At 44.6% G+C, this 15,041-nt stretch overlaps 1 protein-coding gene across 1 annotated transcript in view; it reads right to left on the bottom strand.

Annotated features, from left to right (window-relative positions):
- Window positions 1-15,041, bottom strand: part of FMN1 (formin 1) — a 338,627-nt gene that overhangs the window by 83,828 nt on the left and 239,758 nt on the right. The window contains exon 13 of the mRNA XM_004712678.2: window positions 13,548-13,640. Coding sequence (XP_004712735.1) covers window positions 13,548-13,640 — 93 coding nt within the window. The remainder of the gene's footprint in view (window positions 1-13,547; window positions 13,641-15,041) is intronic.

Raw genomic sequence — 15,041 nt, 5'->3', positions numbered from 1 at the left:
AAGTATGCACATAACGGGTTAAAAGAGGGAGTCTTCATCTTTTAAAGAAGAAAATCCAACTCCTCACTCTACCTGTCCCAACTCTGGAAGATATGCACAGACAGGAGAGCCGTACAATCCGAAAGGTTCGCATTACGCAGAAACCGCTGCTCAAAGAGGGACTCACACGCAGGAACCAGATTGAGAAACAGACCTCCAACATTTATCACCGTTGATCCAGCCAGTGGCTTTCTTTCTCCCTTTGGCCATTACTTTAGATAATTTTTGCTTGGAATTGTTTTTTTCCGGTTTCCTGACAGCTCATTGATCTCGGGTTTAGATCATCATAGTTTGTGGAGAACAACACAGCCTACTTTTTTTTTTAAGCTTGTTTCTGCTCAGATGCCTCTTGGATGTGTTTATTTAATACTTTGGAGAAACATACACACACACACACACACACACACACATGGACGCGCGCTATTCTAATCTCAGAGTACAATGACCTCTGTCCCTGGAGAAGAGGTCACATATGTCCAAGTGCATAATTTCGTGATTTTAAATTAAGACAGGTGGTGTCCCAAATCACCTCACCTGGAACATGTAACCCAAACTCGTGAACGTTAATACAAATTCCAGACTCTGGTCCCTTATGCTTCTTTTCTGTATCAGAAAATTGCTAGGTTACAGGCGTCATTGAAGAAAAAAAAAAGTTTGTTTCTCCAGAGTGACTTGGAAGCGACTCTTCAAGGGCCACCTTCCGTCGACCCCTTCCTTGCCGCCATTCCGGGCCCACAGCACTTGGTTGCATAGTGCTGGCTACGGACACAGGGCAGGTGGTTAGATCTGCTTCCTCTGTTACTCAGTAGCTTATACTTCCGACTCAGCTAAACAACCTTGACAAATACCAAAAAAACGGCTAAGGATCTACCCGATCTCACAGGCTCACAATGCTCTGCAGCTGTGGGGCCGAGCCCGCGGTGGATCTGGCTTCACGCTCGTTATCCCCTGGGGAAACAAGGGTGAACAGTATGGATTTATACGCAATGACAAGATGCAGCTGGTGAGGTCTGCTTTCTAGGCAGTGGAGCTCTGCTTCCACCCTGTCGGAGGCAGCATCACCAACCGGGCTGTGCGGGGGCCCGGCAACCCCTGGGGAGCCCCTGCGAAGGCAGGTAGACATGAGCATTGGGCTTTTGAAGAGGCACTTTTACGTAAAGCAAGCATACAGACAAAGAAATGCCCAAGTTTCAGTGCTGTCTCCCGTAGCCAAGCAAGACTTGGGCCAATAGACCTCAATGTTCTGATAATGCATGCCTTTTGAAAGGTCTAAAAAAATCTTTAATCTGGACATTAAAATGAAAAGGCACACATTTATTCTCTCCATAAGCAGGTGTGTTATTAAACCTTTCACTGCTCTTTGTATGTTTACCTATGCTGGGCAAGTGAAATTTGCACGCACTTTTATGCACTGAATTTTTTTTAATTTACTGAACTCTGGGAGATTATGTGATGAGATAAGGACACATGATTATATAACTAAACTATATTTAAAACAAACCATTACATGATTATATGATTAAAACAATAGTCCAGGGGAGTGGTTTAAAGGCCAGATCGGGGGAAGAAAACCTTCATCATGTCAAGCGTATGATTTATGTTGATTTATGAGGGAAGTGAGGTGTGTGTGTGTCTTCCAACTAAAAAATGTGCATTTCAAATGAGGTAGAAAATGCAGCACCTGGGCATTTCTTTAAGTCCAGGGCACGCACTCGGATCTCTGGTGACAGCCCTCCTGTGGGCCATGGGCCCACTAAGTAGAGTCAGATTCATAGGCTACTACCTAGCTGTTTGTTTCCTTCCATGCGGTCACCTAGAGTAGTCAGGAGTTTTAAGGAGAGTCATAAAATCTCACTCCCTGCAAACCCCATTCGTCCTGCAGACATTATTAGGCCAAGAGCAATCACATGTCTAGTTGGCGATTTCTTTGACTCTTTGAGACAACACAAATCTCTTTTTATCAGATGGGAGGCACTAATGGTCGGTATTCAAAGTCTTGATGGACTAAGTCAACTCAAGCTAAATAGGGAGACGTCATTGGCTCTGAGATAGTCATCCCACCTCCACTTCTTCCCCACGGAAGCTTCATCGCCGCCTGGTTCCAGATACGTGCATGGAGAAGTTTTCGGATTACTTTTCCAATTCTAGTCATCATCTGATTCCAACCTCACAGGAGACCCATCTGAGACTAGTCAACTCACAGAACCATGAGTGCTAAGAATAAACTATTGTTTTATATTGGATGGCTATACAGCAATATATCTACCCTGGATTTGGGCACCATTGTTAGTCATGGTCACCAGGCTGTCGTTTTCACGAACAAATATAAATTCTAAAGGTAGAGATTATATCCATTTTGATCACCACTATCTCAATAACAGGAAACTTGTGATATAGTGGGTGAAGTGCTGGGCTGCTAATTGCAAGGCTGACAGTTCAAACCTACCCACTGTTCTGTGGGGAAAGACGAGTCCGTCTGCTCCTGTAAAGAGTTAGTCTCTGAAAGGCCGAGGAACAGGTCTGGTCTGTCCTGTAGGGTCACTGTGGCTTGGAAGTGACTTGATGGCAGAGGGTTTAGTTTGTGGTTATGTCGTGGGGCCTAGAATATTAAAACAATGCAAACTCGCTGCCCCTGAGTTAAGTATCACTCATAATGACCCTATAGGGTAGGGTAGAATGACCCCTGCGGTCTTCTGAGATTATAAATCTTTACAGGAGTAGAAAGCCTCCTCCTTCTCTAAGGAATTACTGGTTGGTTTCGAACTGCTGCCCTGGTGGTTAGCAGCCCAACCTGTAACCCACTGTGCCAACAAGGCTCTGCCTACAAGAGAGTAAAGTTTTCATTACTGTTTGTATAAGTTAGTTTGAGCAACCCTACCTGTGCTAGCGAGGGTAAAGAAGGAAATGACCCCTGGTTAATGCCGCATATTTGATGAAACTCAAGTCTTCGTCTCTGCCGAAGAATCATCCATCACAGCCAAACATAAGAAAACATAAGGGAAGGGTCAAAGCAAGGAAGAACACAAATACTGTATGTGACCAAGCTAGCACAAATGATTCCGCACGCAACTACTAACGGACACATTGGCATTCCAGAGGAGCCTCAGCAGAGAAGCCTGGTGATCTGCTTCCGAAGGGACACAGCCTGGACAATGCCCGGGGTTGTCATGTGCAGGAGTTAGCTTGACGGCAGCTCTTTTGGCTTCTGGTCTTCATGTTGGAAACAGTACTGGGTGGCTGACATGTACTGGCTGACTTGACCCTCACGGTAACCTTCTGGTGTTGATATTATTACCCCTATTTTCAAGCGGAAGGACCCAGTCCTTCAGATGAAATTTCCCAAGGTCAGACAGCCAGGGAAGGGCTTTGTACTCAGTTTTATTCATTCCAAAGCCAGCCTTCTTTTCGCTATAGTCTCCCAGGAGACTACAACAGAAACAGTGGGGTAAAAAAAACCAATTTGAAAGAGATGCATGCAAAACCTACCCCTTGAATCTTACCCAGGACTCTCTGGTTGTATTCATTGCTGTCAACATGTTGGAACCTATGTTATCACACGAAGCTCAGACCAATTACAACTGAAGCCACAGCCATGACTACAGACTAGGGTCTCATGCCAGAGAAAGCTGAAGTTTAAGAAGGCAGACGATCACGCACATATATTATGTTAGTAATTAGACCTAATCCTACTAGAATCATGAAACCTGAGGGAAGAAATTAAGGGAAGCCGAGTGCCCTCCTGAGAAGCATAGTGATTTCAAACAGATTTTTCAGGGGGTTTCTCCATGACCAGCTTGACTGCGTAGTGCTTTCCTAGGGCTATTACCTTACCATCACTCACTTCACATTTCCCTTCTTTTTTCAGCAAGGAACGGAGATGGTGTGATGAGCTCAGCAGTCAGATGGTGTGTTCATTTCAATGACTAATTTGAATGTCAACAAGCTGATAGATGTTTGGAGCATGGAAAACGACAAAGATCCTGGGGCCTGACTTGGAGGGGAGGGGTGAGCATGGGCTATGAAACACAAACTCAAAAGTTAAACTCACTGCCATTAAGTCGACTCCAACGCATATTGACCCTACAGGGCAGCATGGAACTGCCTCTGTGGGTTTCCAAGACTATACATCTTTACAGGGATAGGAAGACTCCTCTTTGTCCCCACAAAGTGGCTGGTGGTTTCGAACAACTGACCTTGTGGGTAGCAACCCAACCCTCAGCCCACTCGGCCACCAGGGCTTCTTAGGCTATCGGGGATCAGGCAATTCAAGAAGCTCAGGACTTTTTGTTGAACTTGTGGGAACCCGACTGGCCCTGCATATTTCCTAGAGCCAGAAACCACCGCGTGTTCCTGTTTACCACCACTCTGATCTCATCAGATAAGCAGTAACTTTTTAGAAGAAAAACGGCACACGGAAATCAAAACTTGTATTTGCAAGACTGGTAAGAAAAGGTGGATGCTTTGCTTTTCGAATAATGTAACACAATGAGTAAAGAATTAAATGATTACGCTCTCACCTTACTACTTTTTAAAGTTGCAGGTTCTCAAAAAAACAAGAATAGCAACTTCTCCTTACTCTTTTGTCTGCTAGAAAGCCAGTATGGGTATTATGGTAATGAGCAATTATCAAGGATATTTAGAGCTGCTTACTCTGAGGCATTGACTGTTATTTTCCATTAATTTAGCCACTGGGCCAAGGCTCTCAGACGCTGGGTCCCAAGGATCATGTGCTTGCAGTGTAAGTCAGCCGCCACTAGGTGGTAATCTTGTTGATTTTGGTAGCCATGCTGTCTTTAGCGGAATGGTATCACTCCCTGCTATCAAGATACCACGATAGAAATTATAACAATACTTGAAAATAAAATATTTTAATGACAGAAGGAAACAACGATTATGTAAAAAACGTCATGTACATTTGGTACCTTTACCTTAGGCTAACTCTACTTCCTGTTTCACTGACACAAAAAGGAGCATTCAAGTCCGGGAGGACCCGGCTCACAGTCATTGCGTTTGGCTTTGAGAGGAGAGAAGACCGGTGTGGGAGTCCTCTCAGAACTTCAGACTTTCCTCTGTCATTTGTTATTGGCCATCTGGATCCCAAGTCCGTTCCCACCCTTGCGAAGATAAAACTTCATGACTGACTTTCTGAGCATCCCCCTCAGAACAAGCTGATCAGAGAACCCTCCAATGGCGTCATAGCAGTAGCAGCTGACGTGTATAGAAGAGCGAGACTCTGGGACCTGGCCTACATTCAGTACCTTACAGCTCCTGAACTCCTACCAGGGCTTCCAGGACTCCTTTACAACAAAATCAACTCTGCAGAAAAGAAAAACCATGACCAGGAGAAGCAGATCTTTCTAACGTTATGGAAGGAAGAGACGTTTCCAAAGTGGTACATTATCTGTAAAACCACCTTCTACAAATAAATAGATATGTAATATATATACGTGTATATATATATTCTACATCATATACATTCTACAAAACAACCCATAGATGTTAAGTCTTCCCATCCCAGAGAAGACAATAACTGAGTGCGTCCAAGAGAAGTCCTGGGAGATCAGTGGCCATCAATCACTGATTAAAGCCTCGATGATCGTTGTACAGACTCCAAAGAAGTGGTAGCTGTGCCCAGACTGACACGAAAACAATGATGTTGGAAGGATGCAGAGCTCAATGCTGATTACATAAAATACTTGTCTCTGTTATCCTTTAGAAACTGCAGCAGATATCAGCGTTCTTGTTGTTGAGGATGGTAGAAGACTCCAGGCATTCAGAGTCCCGGAGTCTAAGGAGATGGTAGAAGACTCCAGGCATTCAGAGTCCCAGAGTCTAAGTGAGAAGGTGGGAGAAACTTCTTAGTTCTCTTTACCCACAAGGATCTTGCTGGAGAGAGTAAGTGATTTTTCCAAGCGACTAGGCTAGCCCAATAACAACATTGGAATTGTGATCACACTGACCTTGATTGAGTAAATTACTTAAGTCCTCAGATTCAGTGAGCTTTAAGGAAAGTTGAATCCAAGAAGTATCCGAATGGAAACTTCAAGGGTGAGGTTTTAAACAAATTGGCGTTTCTCCCAGAGGGTGGTGATGGACAATAAAGACACCCATGAAATCTGCAATGGGAGAATTAACAAGTAGACAAGAAAGCTTGCACATAGAAAAGAACATGGCCCTCTTGACTCGGGGCTCTCCTTCAAGCCTATCAGACAGTGTTGTGACTTGTCACAAAGGGGTGACTGGAATTGCAGCTCTACCACCAAACCACCTGGTTTCTGCCACAACAAAGGGACATGAAGGCATCGCCCAACATCATTGTTAGGAGCAAGGATGTGTGGAGTTAATACTTCAAAGTCCTACTGCAAATATCAATTTAAGGACCAGTCCCTGTTGCCCTAAAGCAATCTGGCCTCCTGAGCTTAGAGCCACTGTGTGTGTGTGTGTGTGTGTGTGTGTGTGTGTGTATACATATCTGTTGCTCTATGGAGCCCTGTGACACTGTGGGTTAGGCATAGGGCTGCTCCTCACAGTTGGCAGTTCAAAGCCACCAACGGCTCTTTCAGAGAAAGATGAGCCTGTTGCTGCCATACACATGTCCAGTCTTAGAAACCCTGGGTAGGGTGGCCATGTGTGGGGAGAGACTCCTTGGCCATGGAGTTGGGTTATTTTGCTTACATTTCCTAGAGAGGCCATGTAAGTTTTATGATTTTTCTCCCTAGAACTACTAAGAACCGTAATGTTAATAGATTTCCTAGTATCGTACCATGCTCACATTCTGAAAGCAAGTTTCACTTGGTCAAGAACTATGCTGTGTTTTACTTAAGATTTTAAAACTAGAGCGACAGTGCAAAGCCTCACCCGAAGTGGAGAGGGGACACAGGAGAGCGAATAGCAGAGGGAGAAGGGAGGAGTAGGCTTCTGGGGAACAAAATTTGCTCTTTGATCAAAATGTTTGGGAAGAAAACCCCACAAAACTGTTTTCAAACAACTCTGTCAGCTGAGTTCTCCTAAGAGAATGCCGATTACATGGATTTCTCCCTTTCTGGGGATTACTGTACTGTGTTCCAAAGATCGCGACGGCTTCTCTGAGTGTTGGTTGTTCGATGAAGGTTTGGAACAACCCATCCTCGCCCTCCCTCAGTGGCAGTGAGGCAGAGGAGACCCTGTTTGGGCCCGAAGTCCTCCTCTCACAGGCTCTGTTGACAATGGAAGAGCTACTTCTCTCACGGGCCACCATATCTGGTCCATTGACCCTCCTGAGCCTTCCTGCCTGAACATAGTGACTCCGACGGTTTTATTTGCACATTTTTGAGAGTTGAGTGGAGGAGAATGCCTAATCACCTACTCATATTCTATCGTTTAGAGGTCCAGTCATGCCTGTGTCAGACTAAGCAGACCTCAGTGTTTATTAAGAGCGGCTTATAGGCATACACCAACTTAAGATGTTTTGGTATCCCAGAGGGCTGACCACAAAATATGTGTTATATACCTAAAATGTGTTGCACCAGGATCTGGCATGGTTTACTAATTCGGAAATGATTTAAACAGGAAACAAATGACGGGGGAGACACACACACACACACACACACACACACAGACTGTCTGAAGGCACTGAGTATGTCGGGCATGCTGCGGGCTGTCATGGAATATGCAGTTATTTATATCATTTTCTTTGCAGCATTCAATGCAGTAGGGAGGCCACCCCACCCCTACCCTCCACGGCTTGGTAAGTTTATTCCTTTATTGATTTGATTTGACTAGGAAACAGTGTCTTCCATCTAAGAACATCTGTAATCTTAGCTTGTCAGCTTAGGGGATGGCTTGAGAAACGGGGCCCACCATAGTTCATTCAGACTCATTTTGGGCTTGGCTCCATTCGAGAACGCCAGATCAAAGCAGTGGAGAACGAGATAAGGCCGACTGCGGGAGTGTTGGTAGGAGAGCCAGTTTCGGTTCCAGTCCTCCCTGCCAAAGCTATAAATACAAATGACCAATTTAACAGCTCGAAAGGACCACCTACAAGACCTCTACCTGGGATGTAATCAGCCGCCCTGCGCCTTCTTTCAATTACAGAATCCCTGCCACGTTTATGGGGACCTTTAATGTGAGCATCACATTTTTGAGGGCCATATCATTATGACTATGTTTGATCTGAGGGTGGGAAAACATTAGCTTGAATAATGGCTGCACAAGGTTACTCGGGCCTGAGCTGTAAATTGGAAGCAACAAGAGACTAGTGGGGAAGGAAAACAACAACAACATAAATCACAAAAGCACCACCGCCTCCAACAGAAAGCATTCAAGGAGGAAGGCGGAGATACCAAACTTCGAAAAGTGTTGCTGCTCAACTGATTTTCCGTTCTGCTCAGGAGAGGACATAGTGAGGGGCAGGCACCCCAGGGTCACCCAGCATCACTAGTTCAGGGCATTCTGTGAAGGGCAAAGGGAAAAGAGAGAGAGAGAGAGAGAGAACTCCAGAAGAACAAACAGATCACGACTCGAGGTGGCAACAGGATATGATTTACAAAAGAAAGCGGAAGTCCTCCTGCTTGTTAAAAGCACGGAATCGCAACGCCCGTGAAAACGAGCCAGCTCCTGAGTCAACTTAGTTACACACACTCCTCGGGCACGAAGAATGCAATTGCCTAAGACTGGGGGTGACTCCAGCGGAAACCCCGCGGCCATCAGGTGGATTCCCACTCGGGCCACCACTCGGGAGGAGAACTGTCCCTGATGGTATGCGAAGCTGTAATCGTTGTGAAAGCAGAGACTGCCTCATCTTTCTTCCATGAAGCGGCTGGTGGGTTCAAACCACTGACCATTAGGTGCAGCTGCTGAAGGTGTAACCAATGCGCCATCAGAGTTGCTTCTATGAATGATAAGGGCCCCGATAGAAAACTAGCTTTCCTTTGAAGTACTAAGGTGTTCTCCAGAAGTACAGGGATCCCTTCTTTTACCTGTGGTTCTTAGGTGATACCTGGCTCACACACTCCTGTACGTCAGGGACCTTCTTAGGCCACACTTTCATCACATTCTTAAACCATTAAGATCTTAGACCATTAGATTCTTAAAGCATGACTTTTTTTTTTTACAACACGACTTATGCCACTCAGACTTTTGCCAAGAGACCGACACTCTGTGTGTCGCATGGAAACCCATCAAAATGAACATATTCAAAGTGTATCTCATTGTCCTCAGTCCCCAATCGGGCCTTCTTAAAACATCTAGCTAGCTATATATGCGAGAAAAAGGAGAATTAATCCATTTCTCTACTCCTCCCTTTCTCCCCCGCCCCCAATGGCTTATCTAGTCCTATAAGTCTAAAGAACTCTATAAATGTGTTCCTTCCTTAATTTTACTGTCTTTGCCTTTGCTCAAAGCCTTATCATCATTTGCCTATATTCCTGTAAAACAGCTTAACAGATTGGCTGCTAGGCTCTCACTTGTCCGTCTCTTCTTTATGTTGCCGTCCGTCACAATGTAGTTCTTGGTGGCCATGACAACAGCATAATGACCCTCCTCTCACAAGCAAAGCGAAGCAAACCCGATGCGGCCACGTCACCCCTATGCATGCCAAGAGCGCTTTCCAAAGGTTCTCTGGCCTACCAGGGAACACGGAGAGACTTTTTTGGCCTTAGCTAGTCATACAGACTCTTCTGTGTGATCTCCTGTTCTTCCGTGGGCCCTGTGATCTAGCTACATGGACTCACTTGCCATGCGTCTTACTCTTTGGAGACCTGCCTTGCTTTTCTGCTGCCTGGAATGCTCATCAAAGCTTTGTCTGCTGAGCCTCTTAACCCCGCCCCCCCCCCCTTCCTCATCTGTGTGGCAATGACCGAAGAATTTGGAGAGTTTCCTTGCAAACAAAAGATGGAAAGCCATGGCGCTGGCATGTAGAAGCACTCCATCAACCCTGTCCTCGCCACCTTTGCTCTTTTCCTGAAAGTCCGAACAAGAACATTTCTTTTGCCGAAAGTCTCCCCTGGGTGACGTGGAACTGCACGGCATTCTTTCTCTCTGGTTCCCTATACCCAATAATGACCTGTTGCGCAGTCATTCCAATAGCAAGGGGATTTTTTTTTTCACATTTTAGCATCTCTCATATAATCTGTGAGATGGCAGGGTTCCATTGACAGTAATGTTTCCTCGATGACCATACTCATTGCCGAGTTCCGCGGAGGCGATTCCCACAGATGGCAGCAACACCGTGCGGCAGAGCAGAAGAACCCCAGAGACTTTTCGGGGCTGTGGTCTTCCTGGAAGCAGATTGGCCAGGTCTTTCTGTGGAAGAGCTGCTGGGTGTATTCACACAGCCCACCTTTCAGTGACCAGCAGCGTGCTGACCCTGAGCTCCCTCTTTCTTAGTAAAACATAAAAGGATGGTACATCTCACTATGACTGTCCCTTTGTCTGGCAGGAAGTACTATATTTAAGCTGCACACTAATGCCTGTAATCTTTTAATTACCTGAGGGTTGATAGTGCATATTGGTGGGGGTGGGCCAGGAATCCTTAAAATTCTATGAACCAGTGAAATCATTAGGAACTGCTATTGGACATTCCTGAGACGTCAGGTGATACCTTGTTTCAATATAGTACAAGTGGGCAGAGCCTCACTCTCGGAATCATGAGATGTGTCCTGACTTTCCAGCGTAGAATGCCAGCTCCTCCCTGTCACGCTAACCTACAGAAAGACTAACCATGAGCACACCCAGAGCAAAGGTGGGCATGGCGGCTAGCTCTGGAAGCTTGCATTCCAACCGCCCGAGGTCCAAGCTGAGAACGTAGAGAAAGCGATGGAATGGCGTGAGGAAGGCCGGGACCACACTTCTAGACTAGCATTGCTGACTGAAATATAATAAGAGTCACATTACGCAATTTAAGGTTTCTGGTAGCCACACATGAAAAGTAAAAGAGCTAGGCACATGAACCATAGTGTATTTTACTTATTTAACATAATGGATCCAAAATCGTGTCCATGCAAGTTAATAAAGGAGGCTTTTACGTATTTTAGAAAAGTCCCAGGGAACCATTTGGCAGTTTCAAGACTAGCCGCCTAGAGCATTTATTACAGGCAAACCAAGGGCATATCAACACTATACTGATTTTAACATACAATCAATATTTTAACAATATAAATTATACATTCTCCTTTAGTTTTTCTTTACAAATGCTTAAAAATACGATGTGTGTTTTATATTTACAGAACATCTTGATTCCAGTTAGCCACATTTCAATGCCTCATCAACTTGATACATACATGTGGCTAGTGGCTGACATATCACACAGCTTAATTCTCGTTTTGTTTTGTTTTTCTACCAACTCAGATAAGAGATGAGCTAAAAGGAACAGGCTATCGAGCCTGGTCCTTTGCATTGAGCAGTTTTGAGATATTTAAGATTCTGACAATCATATACATTTGCATTTTAAAATTATTTAATAGAATGGTAACTACTACCTTTAAATTCCTTTTAAAGGATCCCCAAATCGCTCTTTTAATCGACTTTGTTTTAACGATGATTTTTAGTTATCTTTCATAGCTTCCCCACCTCCCTTTTCATGATATTCATTAATGGAGAGTTGACTATATTCTCCAGACTAAAAAGACATAACTTTGACTATACATTAAACGTGAACAAAGTGATTGACAACAAGTGATTCTGAACTTGGGCTTCATATGGGAAAAGAGTTTTTGTTTTGTTTTTAAATACGGATGTCTGCTCTGGACCCTAGAGATGCTGGGGTCATTGGTATGACCTTTAGCCTTGATGCCGAGATTTTAAAAAATCTTTTCCAAGTGCTTCGATGATTGAAAACCACTGCTCTTGGGCTTTCTTAGAACAGCCTATTGGAACCACATCGTTCCTTCTACCGCATGATCTAGTTTCTCTGAGCAGGGCAAACGTTTAAGAATCTGAGCAGAGAAGCAACTAACATATAACTTTGAACCATGACTTTCAAATTATTTACCTTAGGCACTTAGGCACTAAGGCACAAATGATTTACCTTAGGCACTAAAGATGATTTTCAAGGTTCTGAATCAATCTATGTCACTTAAACCCTAAACACCAAAAAGAATGTATTCACAGTAAAAATGCTTTAAGATGCTAATGAGCTTGATGAAAAAGTTTTACCAAGCTGTCACACATGGAAGGCAGATTACCCAGATATGCACACTGCACAATTACTCAGAAACAGAAAAAATAGCAATTAAAAAATAGTATCTCAGTATTGAATCTAATTTCAAATTCAACAGAGGTCAGAAGCAGAATTAATCATTGGGGGTAAGCAAAGGGTAGTATTCGATATTTTCCTATAGTCCACTAGGTTGCATTTATATGGTACAACTAGGAAGTCGTGAGTTTATCTTGATCCATCGGCTAGAAAGCCTATTAGTTACAGTGACATTAACATGTAGAGTTGGTATCATTGCTTGTCTGCAGACGGCACTCTGCCCAGCAGCGCAAGTTCCCTCGTCGAGAAGGTTCAGCAGTGGCCACAGGGGCACTCAGACTTCTCTGGCTTCAAATCCAACAGCCCTCCTCACGCCGGGGCTCGATGAGCGTCGCGTGCATCCAGGGAGCAGCTGGAACGGAGTTCCTCTGACTCAAGGACTACGAATTTCTCAGCCAATCCCCAAGGTGGTTTGGCCATACTTTATGGATTCACCCTGATTAACAGTTTTTGCTGATGATGTGGTATCCTGTGGCCTTATCCAATAATAGAAACAGCATGTCGACCTATCCTCCAAATGTTCCTACGTGCATTTCCTCTAGTCTTCTAGCAACGACAAATGCTTCCTCCAGCCAATCCATCCTATTTCTGTTTCATAGCTCAAGCTGCATTTGAGAAATTAGAATAGGAAATGTCTAAAAGACATTAGACTCGCAAGTGTGCAGAGAGTGGTCAATGAAAAAGTTCCCTATGCCTGCCAAGATCACGGGGGATGGAAACTAGCCTGGTAGGATTTCTAAATAATGTGCCGAGTCCCATACACAGCAGTCCCACCTACTGACCACAAAGGTCAGTGTGTGCCAAGTGACTGGGTGTGTGACATTCACCTGGCCCCAATTTGCCTTTCTGCAAAGGAATGGAAAATACAACACACGTTTCCAATTTGCTGATAAAGCCAGGAGGGTAATCATTATCCACCTGTGTCCAGGCTGACCACAGATCTGAAATGCGTGACTGCATAAACCTTACACATCCGTCACCTGTCAGTTGACATGGACCACAAATGAACAGCTCCGTGACAAGACAAGGACAAACCAAAACAACGATCGGCCTTCAAATGTGTACAAATACAAGGGTGACTTTAGATGCTTTAAGCGACTGACAGGTGATATGAGCTCCAGGCACATTGCAGATGCAGGTGAGATGGACTAATGGGATCACAGCAACTGTTTGAGGTCAGCCCCGCTGGGATGGCAGGGCCTGTCGGCAGAGAGTGCCCTGTGCGATGAAGGACATTTCAAAGTGTTATGAACGCACACTCAACAAAGTGGCCTACCTTTCTGGAAGAACTCTTCTAGTTTGTCTTTGAAAGGCTGGAGGTACTCTTTCGGGGACTCCTTGCACACCACCGTCATCTGCTTCTCGCTAGCTGTGAAGAGAAGTTCAGAAGTCAATTCAGGTAAGAACCCACACATTTGCCGGATTCCTACTGCCGGCCAGGCATTGTGTCCAGCAGGGAGCTCTCCCTTGTGCAGAGCCCCCAGCAGTGTTTATACGCAGTCCAGAAAGAAAGCACAGAAATAAACCCCGAGCAAATCAACCCCAAGACAAACCAGCAAACAAAGAAACACATAAAAATTAATGAGTACTCTGTACCCGCCTGTTGGGACAGGGAGACAAATCATCTCTAACTTTTCTTTTTTTTAATTTTTTATAATCGTTTTATTAGGGGCTCATATGACTCTTATCACAATCCATACATACATCAATTGTGTAAAGCGCATTTGTACATTCATTGCCCTCATCATTCTCAAAACATTTCCTCTCCACTTAAGCCCCCGGCATTAAGTCCTCATTTTTCCCCTCCCTCCCTGCTCCCCCCTCCCTCATGAGCCCTTGATAATTTATAAATCATTATTTTGTCATATCTTGCCATGTCCGACCTCTCCCTTTCTTTTAACGGTGCATACAAACCTTTGACAGCCCTTATAGATTTGCCTACACTCTTTAATTTGTCTTTTGTTCCAGTTCCATTTTTAACGAACTTTTTCTCGGCAAAGAGTCCTCTATTGTGTATATTTCATGTTCATATCTCATGTGTTCAATGTGACCACGTTTGGGCCTTAAGCCCTGATGTTTCTATGGGTTCTTTCCAGGTGGGAGTTTCCGGTCTTTTGCTAGGACACACCTAAACTTGGTTGGTCCGAACAGATTTACAAAATGCATTGGTTGATTCTCTCTTAACTGCTATTTTGTTATTTTTGTATCAATTGCATATAGTTTCTATTGACAATACAGATGATTATTAATGAAACTTTCTTACATTCCATGCACATTGTGAATGCTTTTTTATCAGCCCAACAGAATCCTGTTTCTCTCCTGAAATCACTCATACCAACCAGTGAAGAGCTCCAAAGAAAAGTGAGGAAATGAGAGAGAGTCATGGAGAGGTGGTGGTGGTGGTGGTGGGGGGTGGAGAGGCGGCGGGAGGGGGTCGTGCTGGGAATCCTTTCACTCCCTACTTTGTGCTCTGATTTCAAGTATTCCATTTACAGAGAACAATTTTTCATTAAACACAAAGAACATAAGGTAAGTGACGTCTGCACCTGGGCACTCAGGACACAAATGAAAGCCGGCCAAGACCGTCCTTGAGGCTCCTTTCTCCCTAGCCAAAGCAAAGCTGAAGATGGAGAATATTTCCCGACGACAAAAGCAGACATGTGCATTTTTTGCTTGCATCCCAGAGCTGATCACTGTCACTCTCCCTTTGTTGTGGCTGGTGGGGTGGGGTCCGGGAGGAAGAAGTTGGGGGGGGTGTGGGAGAGCCCAT

Source organism: Echinops telfairi, unplaced genomic scaffold (genome assembly GCF_000313985.2).
Source record: "Echinops telfairi isolate 266 unplaced genomic scaffold, ASM31398v2 ScPeMD7_18;HRSCAF=68, whole genome shotgun sequence".
Lineage (NCBI taxonomy): Eukaryota > Metazoa > Chordata > Mammalia > Afrosoricida > Tenrecidae > Echinops > Echinops telfairi.
Note: the sequence above shows the minus strand (reverse complement) of the source record. Positions and strands in the feature narration are given on the sequence as shown.